The 19,668-nt window shown below is 42.1% G+C and overlaps 1 protein-coding gene and 1 long non-coding RNA gene across 7 annotated transcripts in view; both read left to right on the top strand.

Annotated features, from left to right (window-relative positions):
- KCNIP1 (potassium voltage-gated channel interacting protein 1) overlaps positions 1–19,668 on the top strand; it is a 338,371-nt gene that overhangs the window by 109,813 nt on the left and 208,890 nt on the right. For 2 of the 6 annotated variants that reach the window (XM_072935320.1, XM_032750948.3), the window contains exon 2: positions 14,027–14,094. The exons of the other annotated variants lie outside the window; for them this stretch is intronic. In XM_072935320.1, the coding sequence (XP_072791421.1) occupies positions 14,027–14,094 (68 nt within the window). The remainder of the gene's footprint in view (positions 1–14,026; positions 14,095–19,668) is intronic. 6 annotated transcript variants of the gene reach the window in all.
- On the top strand, positions 3,124–13,414 carry LOC140685019 (uncharacterized). The gene is made up of 2 exons (XR_012058140.1): positions 3,124–4,607; positions 5,029–13,414. It is a non-coding gene; the product is annotated as an uncharacterized lncRNA (long non-coding RNA).

Raw genomic sequence — 19,668 nt, 5'->3', positions numbered from 1 at the left:
CTTTGATTGAGTAAAGTGTTTATTTTATTATTAGAGTATCATATTATTATTTATTAATTATTATATTTATCTATGTGTCTATCTGAATATTTCAGGACTTTATGTAGTAGTTAAATACTGCTGATAAAACCAGGGCCTGGAGAAATAGCTGCAACAGGGCTAGGTTCACACTTCTACAAATGCTCTCTCATGCTGGCAACTATGTGCTTCTCCAAGTAGAGCAGTTCACACCAGTGTCTGAAGCTCTGATTCTCTGGTGTGGTAAAGTAAAAGCAAAAAACAGTCACTGTTTCAAGAAAATAAACAGGTCATGTCTAAAGTGAGGCAGTTCCAGAGATCACTAAATACCTGGAAGCCCATGGTGGGTCATGGCAGAGTGGGTGCAAATGGCCCATGCTGAACCCTTCCAGATTCGGCACATGACACAGCTCTGCCTGTGCTGCTCCCCCTCATGTCCTGCTTGTGGCTGGGACTGGGGTGTTGGCAGTGGGACTGGGGGCTGGTTTGGTTATTCCAGCTGTGAGCAGAAAGGCTGTAAAGGACATATTAGCACTGTTCAAGAATACAAGATTAAATTGCTTGTTCTAATGAAAATGAGGAGCCTGAATCAATAAAGGCAGGATTGACACAGAAATTGTCAAGTGGAGAGCAGTGGTCCATCAAGCATGAGACCTCCTCCCAAGTCTCTGGGAGAGGACAGCATTGTGCGTTTGTACAGGAGGACATAATTCTCTTGGCTCAAAGGTAAAAACTTAATCCAATGTAATTAGGTATTTTGTGTTGGTAGGTTGGGACCCACATGCCCTGTCCTGCAGGATAAAGATTTTTGCTTCTTAGCCTTGCAAGAAGTAAAACTGCGGAAGCTTTCCCTGTTCACTGAAGTGTTCCCAGATAGTCTGTGAGATTGTCCTGTTCGCTTTGGGAGTGGCTCAGAACAGATCCAGCAATTATTTGTAGATTTAATTAGGAATTGTTTCCTGTTGGGATTCTTGTCTGCATTTTCCAGCATTCTGAGTTGACCTACTAAAAGATAATAACCTCTTTCTAACATATTCACTTCAATTGTGTGTCAGATCAGCATTCCTGGGATGCTGGTGGAGCCTGGCTGAGGTCCTGGCAACAAGCTGACAGTGAGCCAACAGTAAAGGTGGCTAGTGGTCTGCTGGGCTGTGTTTGGCAGAGCTTCTCCAGTAGACTCAGGGAGGTGATAGTCCTCCACTGGTGAGACATTTACAGTGCTGTGTCTGGTGCTGGACTCCCCATGATGGAAGAGTGAGAACCGACTAAGCTGAGTCTACTGAGGGACCATGACGAATATGAAGCAATTGGAGCATTTGACATACAGGGGAGAGATTGAGAGAGCTGGGATTGTCCAGCCTGCAGCAGAAGAGACTCGGGGAGGTCTTAATCAGGGTCTATGAATACCTGAGAGAGGGGGGAGTAGAGGTGATGGAGACAGAGTCTTCTTCCTGGTGCCCAGGGTCTGGGGAAGGGGCAACACAGAAAAACAGAAATAAAAGAAATTCTGCTTAAGCATAAGGAAAAAAAGTTACTGTGAGGGTGACTGAACACTGGAAGAGACCCCACAGAAGGACTGTGGAGTCTCCAAGCTTGAAGGTACTCAAAACCTAAGTGAATACAGTCCTGAGCTGTAGTCAACCCTGCCTTATAGAGGGAACTGGAGGTCCCATTCCACCTTATCTACCCTCTGGTTCTGGGATTACTGTCACTTTAAAAACCCTAAAGATACAAAGACTTGATGTATTGGCATCAGGAAGTAAGATTCAAAGCTCATTATGAACCAAATGCCAATAAAGCTGACTGTTTGGTCCTCTCTTTAGTACATTGGTAGTTAGTGGTTAGACAGATGGTTGAGATGGACTTGACACTATCTAGGTGTTTGTATATTCTCCTGCAAACATAAGCAATAAATCAGTAAATGAGGGGAAAAAACCCAATCAAAATCACAGTAGTAAAAAGCAGAGGGCCAGCACAGCAGATAATGCACACACAAATGCATCTCTGATTTCAACTAGATGCAGAAATAGACATTTTTCTATGTTTTTACAGACTGCATCCAATCATGACCAAATTTGTGGCTAGAATCAGCCATTTCCATATTTGCCATGGAAACATTTGAATTAACACATTGCTAAAGCAGGGGGATTTTCTAGTTTTGACTGCTTTCTGTACCCCTGAGTTCTTTTGTTTGTTCTCTAAATATGTACTCACACCTACCTCCCCCAGTGAAAGTGAAATATAACTTGAATATTTCTCAATACCTGAATCTTGTTTGGTTAGAGCTACAGGCTCTGACACTGACAGCAGCAGCATGCAGCACCATTTTCAGTTGGTAATCTGACTCTCTTAAATGTGAGCAACCATGTTTTGATCAAAGACCACCCAAACATAAACTAGCAAGAGGAGTCTGGTTACAGTTGTTTAATTTTGCTAGAGCTAACATCATAAATTCACTTTGCTTTAACGTGTCAGTTGTATGATTTTTATAGTGAGTAATTTTTAGGCTTTATTTTGAAATGGCTTATTGACCAAAATTATCAGCTTTTGTGCCTGACCAGCTGTATTTTCAAGTGGTTTACTTACCAGGTAACCAACTCTGCTTGACTTCACAATCTTCATAAGAACATCAGACTGCCCTGAGCTCCTAAGGTTGTTGGGTCATGACAGTGCCCTTTCAGTTCCCCGTGTTAGAACAACCTGCTTCTCTGCTCAAAAGGTGAAAAGATGATTCAGTAGTGTTTCAAGGAGTAGGACATTTTCAGCTTTAGTCCAGCCATGGAATGGAGATGATAGATTTGAGCAGGGAAGCTCCTCATTATTTACTTTGCCCAGTACATTCTGTTGCAAAAGAAAAGCTTTGAAAGCTCCCCTTCTCTACTTTCTTTCTGCTCTTCAAAGAAACATGACAGCTTGCCACTATTGTGAACAAATACATGTGTTCTAAAGACTCAGACTGTGCTCTTGGTATTTTCTGAATAGAGAGAAGATTAGTGCTCACCTGTTTTCTTTCTAGAACAAGGACAGTATTTACCCCACCCCCACCCCCCCCCCCCCGCCCCCGGATTGGAGACCTGAGCAGATGCTTGAGAGAATGGAAGAAATGGCTGATTTGGTTTGTCCTGACTGTGCCTAAGAGCCAATATTTGGCACTGACACTTCACTTTCTCTCCCTAGTTTTGTCTGTCATTTGATAGAGCCTGGCAAGTCAAGTCCACAGTTGTCTGCCTGCACTGAAAACTGAGGCTTTGACAGGCAGGTTTTTCGAGAGAATTACCTGTGTAGAGAGTGTACAGAACAGCACTCAGCAACAAAACTGTTTGATGTAAGCACTCAAATCAGAAACAATTTGGAAAAATTGTGGCAACCAACAAGTGCTTGTCAGAACGTTCCTCTTTGCATGAAGCATTTTGGTTTCTCTGAAGTGCAGAGAGGTGTGTGTCACAGCAGCCAAACATCCCAGCCATCTGGCTGATGCACCTATGATGGGTGGCTCAGAGGTGAGGGAGCTGTTTGCAGCTAGCTTCCCTGTGTCCTACCAACCAGAGTTCACCTGAGTGGGGGGTTAGAGGTCTTATGGATTTGTGACTGCTTCCATTCCCCACTTCTCCATCTTTCAGCCAAAATTTATTTCAGCCAAAATTTCTTTAGCTCCCATGCAGTTGCTAGCTTTAAATTTCTTCCTTTGCTTTCAAGTGACTCCTGGCAGTGAGGCAGAGTGATCTCAATAGCTGGTCTTAGGAGTGAATACCAATGATAAAATTAAAATAAGCTATGTGTGTCCCTGATTGCTTCCCACAGGTGTACAGCTCCTGCCTGAAATGCTACAGTCAGACACAGCTTGGAGGTTTGGAATAAAATAAAATAGATGGAGGAAAGTTCACTACGGAGTGTTCTATGTTGTATTAGCATACATGTGTGCTGGTTTCCTGCCCATTGGTATGAGTACTGTGTGTCTTTGTACATGCAGCATGTCAATGTACAGCCATGAAATCCCACCACAAATCAAAGAGGGGATCAGAGACTTCAGCTCTGCAGGCTAGTGCTTTGAAGTTTCATTTTTTTCCACAAACTACCTCTTCCAGTGTGCATTACTGCATATTTGATGTTTGGAATGGGCACTAGGAAGCAGCTGGTTTTTGCAAATGGAAATATTTAATGCTGTAGATGTGAAAAGCTTAAAACTTAATATGTTGCAGAAGTTTTGAGTAATTCCTAGCTTTAGAGTTGTTACTGTAACCTCATATATAAATGAGAGTCAGTAAGGGTTGTACAATCTTGTTTTGAGAAAATGTTGAAGTAAAAAACAGGGTAAGGTGAACAAACGCAAGTTATCAAGTGTCGTGGTTTGACACAGAACAGAATTTTCTCAGAAGGAAGAGGGTCAAGCCAGTCAGTGATTGGGTTTGGATATTGACACTTGGGCTGACCAATTAAAGGCTGGACACGCCTCTGAGAACACAGAGGGGTTAAAAGCAGAATTCCCAGGGGAACTCTCTCTCTTTGGTTCCGGTCAGGGCGCAGTGCAGACTCTCACCTGCCCGGATCGTGGCTGGGTGAGGGAGGGGAAGTCCTGTGGCCTGACTGAGGTAAGGCCAAAGGGTGGAGGGATTGGAACCGGGCTGGCTCCCTGTGGATGGAAGGGTGGAGGAAAATCTGGGATGTCTGCGTTCCCCCCACCCAGAGTCTCTCTGGAGAGAGAGAGAGAGAGAGAGAGAGAGACAGCGATGGTGCCAGCAGTACTCCGTCAGAGGAGGTGGAAAGGGGGGAACAGTGTGGGAGCTGGAGGCCTGGGCCCAGAGCCATCCAGGGAGTCAGGACTTTTACCCTTTCTTGGGAAATGAGGGCTTTGTGAAATACTACTCCTCCTCGATTTGAAAGAGAGGAAGAGGGACAGTCTGGGACTTGAGATGTTAGAAGGATAAATTCTCGGTGGGAGGAGATGATGGAGTGGCTTTTGGCTGGACCTTTTCTTGTTAGCCATAGACTGAACTGATCTTCTCCTCCAAGAGAGACTGTATTTTAGGAGGATGCACGGTGAGCCAAGAGACCTGCTTCAGCAGCTGAGAAAAAGACACAAGTGGAGTGAACAGAGAAAAGTTGGGGAGGTTTGTCGTGGTGCCCCTTGTCTTCAGAGAAGAAGAAAAGAAGATGATCTCTGTTCTTGAGACCCTCGGCCCCAAGGGAGGAAGAAAATGGGGGGGACTGTGATCCCAAAAAATGAGAAACTGAACTGTTGGTTTTTCCCGTCTTGGCAGAGCATCCTTGAAAATAAAAATCCTCAGAGCAGTCTATCCATGAATTAGTGGTAAGAGCACTGTGCATGGAGAGTGTCATCATGGCAAATTTTTTCTCTGGGTGGTGCCATGTGTGACATGGAAACACAAGAAGTGGCAGCTGTGTTTCTTGGGGGGTCTGTGGCACAGGAGGGACTCCTCTCTCCCTCGATGGACTGAGTATTGATTATCTGAAGGGTGGGAACCTGATTGGGGGTCCAAGTTGTGTCTCACTGTGGTTTGTTTGAATTGGTGGGGGGAGGAGGAGTGTTTTGGAAGGTCTTCGTTTTGGATTTAGTGGTGGTTTTTCTATTTCTTTTTTGCCTTTTATGGTAGTAGTAGTTTAATAAAGTTTCTCCTTTGTTATTAAGCTTGGGCCTGCTCTGCTCTGTTCCTGATTGAATCTCACAGCAAATCATTTGGGGGGTTGTATTTTCATGGGGGCACTGGCATTGTGCCAGTGTCAAACCATGACATCAAGTCATTCTGATTTTAGTCAAATGTGAGAGGAAAATAAAAATCTTTTATTCCTCCACTTACAAACCCCTGCTCAAATACTTTATTTTCATATTTATTTATGCTTTGTTAAAAAGACTGAAGATTTACAAATTTTTCAAATGTGGATTTTTTTAGCTGAAATGTTTCATTATTCAAAATCATTATTAGTTATAATTATTCCCTGAAACTTCCCAAACTAAATAAACTGGCTTGTGATTTGTTGTAGCTTTAGATGTGCATGTGTAAGTGTGACTGTGACTTCCTTACACTGGGCGACAGACCTGTGTGATTATGTTAAGTGTCTTTATTGGACACAAAATGAGTACACAGTAGCTTGGTAAGTTCAAAAGAGAAAAAAGTCAATTTTATTTTTGACCTGAGAATATATAGAATTCTAAATATGACAATGGATTGGAGGATGAAACTGCCACCTCTCCAACTACACTGGTCAAACCAGCAGTCCATCAATTCTCTCCTCCCACAAAGAAGAATGCAAAACAATCATTATTTACATGAACAGTGCGTGAGAACTCCAGTAGAAATATGTAAATATCAGAAGGCATAGAAAACTTTTAAAATAACTTTAAAACTTTCAAAAAAGCTTTAAAAGAAAACTGAACACTTTTAAAAATCAGGGCAACAGTTAAGTGTTTTGTTTCTTATTCAAAAGCATTTCCCACAGAATGTCAGGGCACAGAAACACAGAAAGTTTGAGTATCTTCTCAGGGTCTCTGTGTCCTGTTGCTGCTCACACCATGGCTATTTATAAGGTAAGAAGTTTTGGCATTTCTCTGAGAGGCATTTTCCAGCAGGTGCAGAGTGTTCTAGACATCTCATACCATCCCTGCAGGAAGGGGCCCAAAGGCCTTGTGTACCAACTATGGTAACAACAGCTATATGGTAGCACAGCAGAATTTTTAACCAAAGTATATTTGGGATTTCAGGCAAGGTATTTAAAATTTCTCCTTTTATTTTTTTGAGATGCCAGAGGGGGGAAGTAACTGTTTTTATAAGATGGATTGCACTTAACAAATAAAAAATTATTAAAAGTGTAAACTGCATCCATGTTTTCAAAATAGTCAAGTCAAAACTGAAGGCAGCTGTGCCCAGATGTCTCCAGTCTGTGTTTGTGGCTGTCACTGTCAGGTGATGTCTGTCCAGACTGAAAAGGATACAGATAGCGGTCAGTTCGTCACTACTTAGTTCTGCCAGCACTGCTCAGTGCAGAGAGGCTCTGAAGAGTTTGAATAAAACACAGTACAATTGATTAGAGGTTCATGAGCAGGATGTGAGTCTGGAGGAGGCAAGGGAGGACTGTGTGCTAGCAGGCAGGTGTGGGGCAGCAGAGTTGCCTGGGGCTGAGCTGGTAGTTGCAGGCAGGCGGAGGGTGAGCAGGCAGGAGGGGAGCTGGCTTGGCTCTGGTACCAGGATGTTTTAAGGAAGACACAAAAAGGGTAACAGAGTCATCCATTCCTGGCACAGCTGTACTACATCTGTTTGGCTTTCCTCAATCCAAACATTACTTTCTTGACATATTTAAAAACCACAGCTCTTCACACACATCAGTGTTTGCTTTTCTTTTGCTCCACAAAAACCCTTCTCTCCCAAATTTGTTCTGTGGGTGGCTGTTTGGGAAGTGCCCAAAATTTCTGTAGATGGCCACAGCTACAGTCTGTAGGCATAGGACATTTTATAGTGTGGCTGAGAACAGCTAAGGGAGAACAAGGCTGTGAGGATACGTTTTGTGCTGCAGAAGGCAGGTTTCTAGGAAATCCGTGAGATCATGGCATTGTTGTACTGAGGGCTCCTTAGTGGAACAGGAGAGTGTTATTGGGAGGGGGGAGCCAAACTACAGCCTGCGAGAGATCAGTGCTGAACATAGGGGCTTTTAGTGCTCTGACAAAATAAATGTTTCTGCCTGTCAAATTTATATGCAGAAAAATATGGATGAAACAAGACACGTTCACAAGATTTACCTAGTTACAGCATGGTTTCAGAAGCACAGCTCAAATATTTTGACAACTATTGTAATTTTACTGCCTGCAGCTCAGGGCCAAGTTCCCAGGTATGTTTTCCCAGGCTGCTGTTGCTCTATTCTAGTGAGTGATCCTGCACATCAACCCCATAGATTTTTTGATAATCAGTTGAAACCTCAGGCAAGGCCTCTGTTTAGCACATCAAACTGCATGAACTGAGGGTTTCTCCCTGTGGGGTACACATAGCCATGTAAAGGATGATGCTGTTAGTTCTCCGGCTGCAAAATGTTGGGAACCAGCAAACATCTGTGGGAAAGGACAATTTGCCATAGTGAAACTGTTTCATCCCATGCAGGTGAACTTTGTGATGTAGTGGGGAGATCAGCACCCCTCTCCATTCCTACTCCACAACAGTTCAAAGGACTTGTTGACCATGTTGCCATTTGAACTGGGAGCAAGGCATAAAAATTAGAACTGGGAAGCAGGAAATTTTTGTGTCAGTGTGGAGTGGATTGTTGCCTGCTAATCCTAATAAGTTAGTGTAATTGAATTGGCACACTGGTTTACATGCTTCATGGGGAGCGTTAAACATGACCCTGAACTGTGATACTGGCACCCCAGGAACTGAAGGCATGTCCTTGTTTGGAGCTGAATCCTGTAACATGGCTTTTGTTTTAACCAATATTTTAACATGGGAGCTGACAGAAAGTCTCATTTGCAGTCTTGTGCATACAGAATAAGCCAGGCTGCAGACAACTGGAAAGACAGCTACATTAGGGCATGAGGAAAATTCGGCCTGGGTGGTCATTTGTATATACTTAACAATGGGTGAAGGCAAGCATGTGCAGTTTTGCAAAGGAAATCTGATCCCACAAGGTCCTGTACTGATTGTGTAGGTAGCAGCTGGCTCTGCATGCAGAGCAGGTTTGGTACTGGAATAGAAAGTCAGCCAGAGACTGATCTTTCAGAAAAATGCCTTTCATTTCCAGGGCTTTAAGTCATCAAAAGGGGCTATTTACATTAGCTATTTGGCATCCTCTGCTTGGTAGGAGTTAAGGACATTACAGCTGGGCCCCATCATTTCTAATCACCTCTTTGACTGAGCACTGGGTTGCCCTGGTTCTCTGCAGCCCTCCAGGAGAGTATGAAGCAAAAAGCAGGGACTTTCCTAATCAGGTATTTTCTGGGCAATGCCATCAGCTATAGCACTTTACATGACTACATTTGCATTTCTTGTATATGATGCTGTCTTTTCTGTTTCCTCTGTCCTTATTATTGATGGAGATGAAGTACTTGCAGTTCAAAAGTTCATGTAGCACAGGAGAGGAGCATGCTGTGTGCACCTCAGGTGCTGGTGGCTGTGGCTGCTCGGCAACGCAAGGAGAGACCGCTGTGTCATTCTGAGTGTCACCCACAGCCCAATCACATCCAGGTGAATGCTGTGCAGAGTAAACATGGGGCTGTATCTGCTCAAGAAAATGCATTCTCATGTTGTGTGTACTACTGCTTTGTAAAACCTACAAAGCCCATCAGTTGTTAGACTAAAAGTTTGGTTCAAACATGAAACTCTTCTTTACCCTGTTGAATTTGTGAAATATTTTGGAAACTGTGGAAATACTTAGACTTGGAATGAATTTTGTTATGGCTCTTTCCATTGTTTGTGTTTGACAAAACTGTCCCCTTATTAGTTGTTGCCTGGAAATTATTGATGAGGGGAATGACCTGGTAAAAGTTCTTAACCTCCGTCTGGATCAAAACCAGGCTGCCAGTTGTTGGAAGCTGCTGGGGTGTGGCAGAGCCAAGGCCAAGCTCATGGGCTACAGGACTGTGAAGCACAGGCACAGTTTTGCTTCTCCCCTTTGTCAGCATCTGGCCTTTTAGAGGGACATGCTCCTGTTTGGAGACCAGTGCCTTAAAATGTCAGTATAGTTTAGTGTCAGTTTCGTTTTATATATGTTAGAGCCTGTATTTTCAGTTAATATGCCTGAATTCTGTGTAGAAACAACAGTTTAAAATAGTTAAACAAATATAAATAAATGCAAGGGACTTGCATGTCTGGTAGTGTGTTCCATCTGCAAGAAAGTTTAAAACCCTACTGAATTCCTGAATAAACAGAAACAATTGAGCACACTTTTGATCCCCTCCCTGTTCCCATGGAGGCTTCCTGGCAGATGCCCACACAAATCACACTCATTTACTTAGTATTTCTGTCCTGTTAGCCATTAATATAGAGCAATCTGTTTAATGAGCTTCATTTCCTTATAAATTGAACTGCTGAGGCAGGATGAGGTGGGAATGATGCTGCAGGAGATCTGATTTCATCTGTGCTTCTCCTGTGACCTGGTGCAAGTGCCAGGTCTGCATCTTCACAGCACCTGCTGCTCTGTATTTTCCAGTCTGCAGGTCGGGGACATGATGCTCCCAAGCTGCATTAATCCCTTTGGGCATCCTCATCAGCTTGCTGTCCTTTTTGGTGTGATAGCTGTTAGAGATGTAGAGGTTTGCCTAAGTTAGTTGCTTGTTGTGATTTAGTTTTGTTGTATTTTGTAAGCACTATGAGTTGGCTCCCAATCATATGAGATTTAGGAGAGTTGGAGGGCATAGCTAAGGTATCACTATTCATGTTGTGAGTGATGCTTCATAGTGTCAGACAGCACAGAGACCACAACATAGGGGTGTTTTGAGATCAGTAATGGTTGTAGACAGTGGTGATAGGGCTCCAATGAGAACATTCATGATTATCCACAAATGGAAATGTTTGAGTGTGTCCACTCTGGTGCCAGAGCGGGCAGAGAAAGCTGGAACCCCACAGAGCTAGGCTGGGCTGTGTGTGCATGGAAATGAACATCACCTTCCTGAGGAGTCTATGTGGCATTTACCAGAGTGAACAGATGTCAGCCATAACTGCCCAAATCTTTCTGTTTTAAATCCTGTGTGCGCTTTGAAATGTGTCCTTTATTGTGATTGAGGGCAAGGTGCCCTTCCTTCATCAGGTTGCATTAAATGAAACAAAGTGACATTTGTTAAGGGCAAAGTTATGTAAATTTTCTATTTTGCTCCTGTTTCCCTGATTTTGAGTCTGATCTTTCCATAAATAACATTTTGTATTTTAATCCATTCTCTCCTATGAAGGGTGGTGTGAAAGTATCTGCAGTGGAGAGACAGCAACTCAGAGAGATGGAGGTGTTAGTTTCTATGCTGAAAAGACAGCAGAATATTACTTAAATTCTAACAAAGATAATATTAGGGTGGTTTCTAAGCCTGGTTCCCAGAGAACTACACATTTGTTAACTGAATGTTTCTTATACTAGTAAGAGAGCCTTGACCTAATTTACATTTCATGGTCCACATAAATGTGGAGACACTGCCAAAATGATCTCCTTCCTACTTCTATTTTCTAATATTCTCTTTCCTTCTTATAATTGCAGACATTCCAGAAAATGGAGTGAAATGTTTTTCCTACTGTTTGATTCTTTGTTTCATGCATATGCATTTCTGGGACACACAGTTCTGGAGCGTGCAGCTGAGTGCACATGCCTGGAGTCTCTGCAGGCTTGTGCAGCTTTGAAGCAAAGAATCTAAAACATAAGTAAGATATTTTCAGAATTAAAGATAATTTAAAGGAACAAGAGTAGAGATTTTAAATTCCTTCAAATAAATCCAGTCTCAAAATCAGGGATAAGTTTTCATCTGCCTTCTGCTACCATCTTAGATGGTGAAAGGAAAGAAGATATTTACACAATGAAACTGCTCACAAATATAAGGAAAATCACTTGTGTTACTGGCTCCTGTTGATGTTCACTCTAATGATCGCATTACAGAAGGGTTTATTAGTTAACAGTTTTGAGTGCTACACCTGCAGACACATGGCAGTGCAAGAAAACACTGTACATAAGTTGGATAGCTTTATTTTTGCAGCACTCTAATTAGACATCTTCATAAAATAGACATGTGGATTTGTAAATCTTGCTTGCAAAATCTCCTTGCTCACCAACTGGAACATATCTAGGATTCTCAATTCAAACATCTCAATCTGCTACATGTCTTATTTTAGCTAAGCCTCAGTTTTTAAACTTCAGCAGCTATTAGAAAAATATTACCCTGCATCCTACAGCATCCTCTGGGTCCAGGAGGAAAGTTTGAAGCCATGAAGTAATTGTGCAGGAATTTTACAAATCTTGTCAAGCTTAATTCAGCCTGGAAAGTTTGGGGCTGGCTTTGCTGCCAACGCTGCTTTCTTCAGGGAGTCCCTTCCCATTTATTCCGAGCTGTGCAACTGAAGAGTTGCACACTTCAGTAATACAGGAGGGTAGCAAGCAGATTAACACGTAAATTAGTTCTCAAGCTCTCGTTCCCCGTGGTGCCAGTAACCTACTTACAGGAGCGGCAGCGCAGGCTCAGTGTGGGCTGGGGAGGATTGTCTGGTCCGGCAGTGCGGCTGGCCGACGCCAGTGCCTCTTTAGCTTGGGTAGTGATTGAGGTTTTGAGCAATTAAAAACCTCTTGTGCCCAAGGAGGGTGAGGGGGCCCCACACACCTGATTTTCCAAGTTGTCGAAACAATAGGCGTTGGAAGCAAGGGAGAGGCTTGTGTATCAATGGGTGGTGTTTGCCTTGGGCTCTGAGTAGAAGCGCTTTTTTCTTAAGTTTCCTCTCGAGCAGCCTCCACAGATTCCTTTAACACCAAATAGGACATGTCTTTCTGTGCAAAGGTGGCAGGCAGAAATAGGACAGGGTTTTGTCCTTTTTAAGTATTAATACAGATCACAAAAAAATGACGTGCCGAAAGATACAGAAACTTTACAAAATATGTTGAAACTTTGGAGATTGTGAAAAACGCCAATCACTTGGTTTTTTAAAGTTTAAAAGTTTAATAATAAAATGGTTGTAAAAATAGTAATAAAACTAGAGTAATAAAAATTTAGAGTTAGGACAGTTACAAGACAACAAAAACCAAAGAATTACCGATGTCCCGATGCTCTCAGGCACTTAAGCCACGACAAGCATGCCTTGTGAGCAAAGGAATAACCTGAAAAGCAATAGCCTGTTGCATATTCATATATCTCAGACATGATGCATAAATTCCTTGCAAATTAAGAATTTCTCTGTTTTTTGTCAACTCCTTCCCCTTAATCCTGGTGGTTCCATGAAGACAGAGAGAAGGTAGAAGAATGTTTGTCTTTTCTGATAAGGAGTCTGTAATTCTTTGTCCTGTCACTGTTATCTCTGTGCGAAGAGTTTCTTGATTATCTTATCCCTTGCTTGAGCTAGTAAAAAAATCCTACATCAGAGTTTCTATTTTAACATTATGTTGTAACCTAAAACTATTTTGAGCATACTACTTAAGAGAATTAATACAGCATAACTTTCTAACATTACACGTATAATATTAATTTTAATATTTGCGAAAAGCCAATCATAAAATATGTGTTTTTCACAGAGATAATTTATTTTTTATTACAGCTAATACTGTATTTAGTGTAAAACACAAAACATGTTTTCATCTATCCTTTCCCTGGTGAAGAAGAGAACAAAAAGGAGAATCCAAATTTTCTCTTGACTGAAATCTTCTGAACCCTAAATGTCTTTTTCCCATGAAAGTGTTCAGAAAGACACATTTCATTTCTAAATCCAAAGAAAAAAATAAAGTGTAGCCAGCAAAAACTGGTACTGTCTTCTGAAAGAATTTTAGCAAGTGTGGGATAATAAATCACCCAACTTCAGTATTTGCACCTGTGCAGGGTTGAAGAATACAGCATCACTGTGATTATCCATTTTCTCCCACATGAAATAGAAATAATCACATCAGCTATGTTAAAAGAGCTCCTGCATGTGCAGTGTCTATATGATTTACACAGTGATTTAAATATCTGTAGATGTCAGCTCTCCAAGGAATTTTGTCTGTTGTGACTCACATGACATATTGTAAATGTGTAAATGTCATCTTTTACTGAGGTATTTACAAACTTAAAATATTTTTGGCAATTATTTGTAAGTATTAGCTCTATTGTCAGCAGCAACAGTTTGGATTATTTTGTCATAGAAAAGTGGGAGGGAACCACTGTTTGGGCAAGTGAGAAGCAAATACTTCAAAGTCATGTGTTGGATTGAAGTAATTAAATCCAGTAGCAGTAGATACTCAGAGTGAAGTTCAGCAGTGTGATTGTGGCTGCTGAAGGCAGCTGTGCTGCATGCATATGTGAAGTGCAGGTTGGTTTTCCTTGGAGAAACCTTCCAACTGCACCTCTTGCATTCACCAGGTCCTGTGGAAGCCGGAGGAGTTTGGTGCAGCTGCTTTTCCAAAGTGTCTGGCAAGTGCTTCTAGAGGGTGAGTGTTTAGTAGATTCCCTGCATGAGCCTGTAGAAATTTAGCCACTGACTGGGTAAATTGAGTTAAAAAGAAGCCATTAAATCACTAAGCAAAATCTCTTTTGATCTTGCCTAGTATCTAACTATCTTCTGCAAGAGGACACTGACAGGGCTCCTGCTCTGCTTCTTTGAACTCATGCACATCTCCTTGCACCGCTCTCAGTCCTGTTCTGTTCTCCCTTGCTCTCTTTGTGTTCTGGCTTCTGTGTTGCCAGCTGTGCTCCTCATCACATTGTTGCAGATTTGGGCATAGCTGGGCTGCAGTTTGCTCAATGGGCAAACACACTGAAAGCCATTGGGTTTTCCCACTGCTTTTGGGCCTGTGTGGAGGTATTGTACGTACAGCTGTTCTGTTGTGCTCATGTGTGGTTTGTGCCAAATGCAATCATTGCAGATGATTAACTAACAGTTTTGGCATGAACTGTAGACTATGTCCTAGATTATAACTCAGTTCTCCTATATACAATTCTGTAGCAGCACTGTGAGCAGCATGGTGTAGAAAGCATCCCAAAGGGCAGGATTTATGGGCACACAGCTTCTCTGTTCTTTGTCAAACTACCAATGCATACATAGTTTCAGCTTAAGCAAAGCAACAGCATTGCCTGAGGCTGTAATTACCTTCCCTGCTCATAATGGCCTTGGGATCTTGGGGTGAGCAGAGTGCCCTGGTACCGTTGTGTATTTGGTGAAATCATTAAACACACAGTTCAGAAAATCATTCATGTGCTGCTTAGAAACTGCACCACTTATTTTATAGAGAAGGATTATTGAATTAAGGTAATAAATTTATAAAGTGAACAGCAAGTTTTTTGTTTGTTTCAAAAACCTTTATTGCCTTCATTCAAGGATGTCATCTATCTGTAGCATAGCCTTTGTGGTGACAAATGGTTTCAATATTTGTCCCAGTTTGTAGCTTTTTCTTTTTTTTTTTCTTTAGTCAAGCATGGCAGAAATATGAGTGATTAATACTGAGAAAAGTTTGCAGCTACCCAGGCTCAGAAGAACTCATCCTGTCTTGGAGTATTCCATTTTCTCTTTTTGTCTTTTCAAATAAGCAGATTAGATTTTGCCTGAACTCAAGACATTAAGCCTTCAAAAGATGAAGGTTTATTTTATTAAGCTCTCTCGACAAGAAGAAGAAGGTCTAAGCCCAGTCTTACTTTGTATGATGATCTGTCCCCACTGTTTCGCCACTTCCTAAACCTCAAGGAGAACCTAAAAAAATAAGAGAAAGTGAATGATGATTTTGCCTTTGGCAAAATTCTTTTTTTCACTCCTTCACTGTCATGCCCAGCACAAACCTGTCTCAGGAAGCCACTGCTGGGCACTGAGACTGAGATATCTGACAGGGTGGTCAGGAAGTTCCAGCCTAAATTACAGCCCTGTGTGTCCTCAGAGTAGACTGGTATAATCTTAAGGAGCACAGTAAAAGGTTAGGACAGAATGTGGAAGGAGTCATGAACATTCATTACTAAGGAACTGCATCTCTGTGAATATGAGTATAGAAGCTAGTGTCAGGCGCCCACATGCTTATTTTTTTAGGTATGATATTAATCTCTTTCTAATACACTCAAGAATACCTCACCAGGGTTTATATGTATTTGTAAGTTTAAACATAGTATAAGTGAATCATTAAAACCCAAAATCACGAACAAAGACTCTCTAACTAGTCAAAGTTAGAAAGTGGTATGCTTATTATGCCAGCGGGCAGCACAGGCGGGGTTGTTCCGAAAATGTGTGACCACACTGCACAAGGATTTTTGCCTTCATTTATTTCCCAAAATAATACATATGCATAACCCCAGTACTTCCCATCCCTGCTTTGTATTAAAATTAGGTTATTAGTCCTTCATGCATGTGCAATTCTTCTTTTAAATTGGGTCAGTAGTCTCGAATTGGGTCAGTGATCCCATGGATGAAGTCAGGAAGGTCTTCATCAAGTCTCTATGACCCTCTGGCACGATCCAATGCCCCCTGCTTCATGATGGATTAACACAGAGTCCAGGTGCTGGGCATTGTTCTCCTGGTTTCAATATGTTCCTATAATGGTTCACTTGCTTCACTTCTTTCTATAATGAGCTCATAATATAACAATTAGCTTTAGCTTAAACATCTAATAATCGTTAACCTATCATTGGTGTATCTAACTTCAATATGAATTGGTTCTAACCCTCAGCTAAAATCTTAAATTTTTAAAATCATGATTCATAAGAAACAAGTGGCACACAAGCCAACTCAGTATTTTTCTGTGGATACATACAAAATTACTCCATGGAAGAAGCCAAACTTTTTAATATTAAAAACAGCATGAATTTCTAGTATCAACATGAGTCTGCTTGTTTCTGCATGTTTCCCAATCTTAGTCAAGGGAAGAGTTATTTGATGACAGTATGTAAAAAGAAAATGCAGAAAGAAAAATAAAAAATAGAGGAAAGCAGATAATGTTATCAGGATGGCAAACAGAATCTGAAGGTCAGCTTGGTCAAGAAAAGCTGGGAGAAAAATTTGCTTCTGTCAAAGGAGGCTGTAAGAGCATGCAAGCAGCTGGGACAGGTGCCAGAGCAGTCAGTGTGAACTTTTGGATCAGCCCTCATAAACTAAGTATTCTACAGCCGCTCTGAGGTTTGATTTCACTTGGAGGAAAAAGTGACCCATTTGGTAAGTCTTTTGCTTATTATTCATGCTGCCTTGTTCTTAGTGCTTTGTCTCACAAACCAGAGGTGAGGAACTCTCTGGGTGGCAATGCCTGATGAAGCCTGGGCTCTTGTATTGCCCCTAATATAAAGAGAGAGTTTGGGTTTTGGAAACCTTGACATCTATTATTGTCACAAGACATGTGAGACAGGTCAGGTGGGGCAGTGACTGATCACAGCAGGAGCTCCATAGCATTAGTCTTCTGGACACAGAAATTATCTGTGCTCCTCCTCCCTGCTAATCTGTTTTCCCTGGTTTGCTAGTTAAGTGTGGCTATAATACATAGCAAAAAAAAAACCAAAACAAAACAAAAAAAACAACCCAGAAACAAACTCATGCTATACAGTCCATTGTTAGGCTACTAAAAAAGTTCATTGTCATCCAATTCCTTCAGCTTTGGACCACTAGTAGACTGTGGAGCATGGGTCCTATATCTTATTTTCAGTAGTTAAAATTGCATCAGCAAACTGCTGAGTCTTATCTATTACCAAAATTAGCACCTGAGGATAGCAGGAGATGGTCTCTGAAAGCAGAGAGAGGATAAGGATAAGCTTTGTCCTCAGAATATTACTGAAGGCTTTGTGCAGTTTGGCTGAAACAGCTTAAGAAGCAGCTGGCATTAGAGTTTCCCTTGTAGCCAGGTTGGAATGGGATAGGTGGGAGCTTTAGAGTCTGATGCTTCCCATCTCATCCATGTGAAAGCATATGCAGGACAGTTCTTAGATGCTGTGTGGCTGGCAGCACACAACTGTGAACACTAACTATTCCTCCTCAGTTCAACCACCTCCATGTATCCTCTAGATACATCTCTTTTAATCTCATTTTCTTGTCTGAAGTCTCAAAGGTGACTTAAGTCTGTGAGGATATGCTAGGGTAGTGGGGCAGAGCTCGCTCCTCTCTTGTGCTGCTAGTTTATTCCTTTCCTGTGCACCATGCTCAGGATGAGCACAGTTGTTTATCAACAATGAAGCTTCAAAGATGTAATACCCAAAAGCTGTGCCTTGCTTAGCTTGATGTGCAGTGTGTGTAGCACCATCCCCTTACCCAGCTGGAGGACCAGAAAAGTACAGAGAACCTTAGTGACAGCTCAAACTGTCACAAAAAAAACTGAGACAAATACTTCAGCTGTCCAGTGTCCATTCCTCATCATATGCTTCAGGATTGAACCATCTTATTAAATCTAAAATAAGTTTCCACGGCTTTATAACTCTTATTACATTTTTGTCACCTCTGGAAACTGCTTGGATTATAATTTGACCAGTTCATGCCCAGGTATTAAAGTCAAAAGCAGCTGTGTCTAATTAGTTGTGTCTAATCTTTTGTTCTTAGCCCACGTTATTAATGCCAACAATTCTTCTTCATCACAGTATAGATCTCATTCCTCAAGAAGTTTCCATACCTTTAGTACTGGGCGGTCAGGCATGGAAATAAAGTTTCCCATATCTTCAGTGGGGTTTTTCTTCTATTTTCAGCTTCTCTGGTTTCTTCTTTCACACAGCCCTTCAGCTGGTGACTCTCACAGCCTTTGCTGCAACTGTGATTCTTGCAGATTTTGCTGCAAATTTGGGCTCTCCCCACCTCTTTCTTTCCAGCTTTTCACTGTGAGGGCAGGCTTTGCAGGCTATGCCCTGTGTCTTTCTCCACTCTACCTACAGGCAAACCTTGGACTGTTTGTCCTCACACTGGGGGCACCACATGACATGTGAGGCCATGCGCCTGAGATGGAACACACAACAGACCTCTAGTGTACATCAGCCAAACAGCCTGTTTTATTGTTTGCAGCTTACTTTTATAGGCAATTCAAAGCTCCCAGCTCTAAACAGTCATTGGTCTAATCTCCACACCCTCTGAACCAGTCAAATGCTTGTATTTTTAGGAGAGTTATTATTGGTTGAAACCTCTGTCAGTCAATCTACAGGCTGGTTTATGAAACTGAGCTGGGTTTTTTATTTATAACTGGATTAACGTTCAGTACAAGTCAGCTTGTACTGCAACATCAAAGCTCACACATTTTCTCACAAAGCAATAAATAACCAAAGCAAATGTCTCTGGATCCTGTGGAGGGTGACAGTGCTATGCCAATGTCTATGAAGACATGGGCTGTGGGCTGCTAAAGCAGCATTTTGAGTAGTGGGATGTTTCTCTTGGCATTGCAAATGCTCAGTCACCCTGCAAGTGACTGTAGGATTTCCTGTAGGATTAGTAGGCCTTGAAAGTTTTGCTTAGGATTAGTGAGCTTCTATCTGCATAGGACATCTCTGGAGGCCTTCAATAAAGTTCTCACATTCTGCTCATCCAGCTTTAAAACTGCTGTATTTTGGGCAATAAAGGGGCCCTGGTGAAGAAGTTATTCCTTGTTGTATTGTGTTTTTATATTTCTGTAACAGTTCTTCAATGGTTTGCCCTTCCACCCTGCATTTTCTCTCAAAGTTCCACTCCCCTGGACATTGCTCGGCACTTCCCCCCCCTCCCCCCCCACCTTGTCCATCACTCGGCTCCCCATCCCCTTCTTCCAGAATCTTCTACCCTGGGCCTCGAGGGATTGGGTGAGGGCCCGGGGTCCCTCCCTTATGCTTCCCCCATTGGTTTGTGTACCTGTCTATCCTTTCACCTTCCACTCCCCTAAACCTCCCATTGGTCAATGGGTGTTCCCTTCCCCTTGTTACCGCTCCGGTATTTAAGATGTTGCAAAAGCCTCGAGGCTACTTCTGGCTGCTGGATTTTGTGTAGTTTGGAGCTCCTTGGAGCCTGGATTAAATCTGAGACTGTTTTCCCAGCCTTGAGTCGACTCCCGTATTACCTCCTCTCCTCCACACAAGGCAGACAGTGAAACTTCTGC

Source organism: Taeniopygia guttata, chromosome 13 (assembly GCF_048771995.1).
Source record: "Taeniopygia guttata chromosome 13, bTaeGut7.mat, whole genome shotgun sequence".
In the NCBI taxonomy this organism is placed as follows: domain Eukaryota; kingdom Metazoa; phylum Chordata; class Aves; order Passeriformes; family Estrildidae; genus Taeniopygia; species Taeniopygia guttata.
This window is presented reverse-complemented; position numbering and strand designations above follow the sequence as displayed.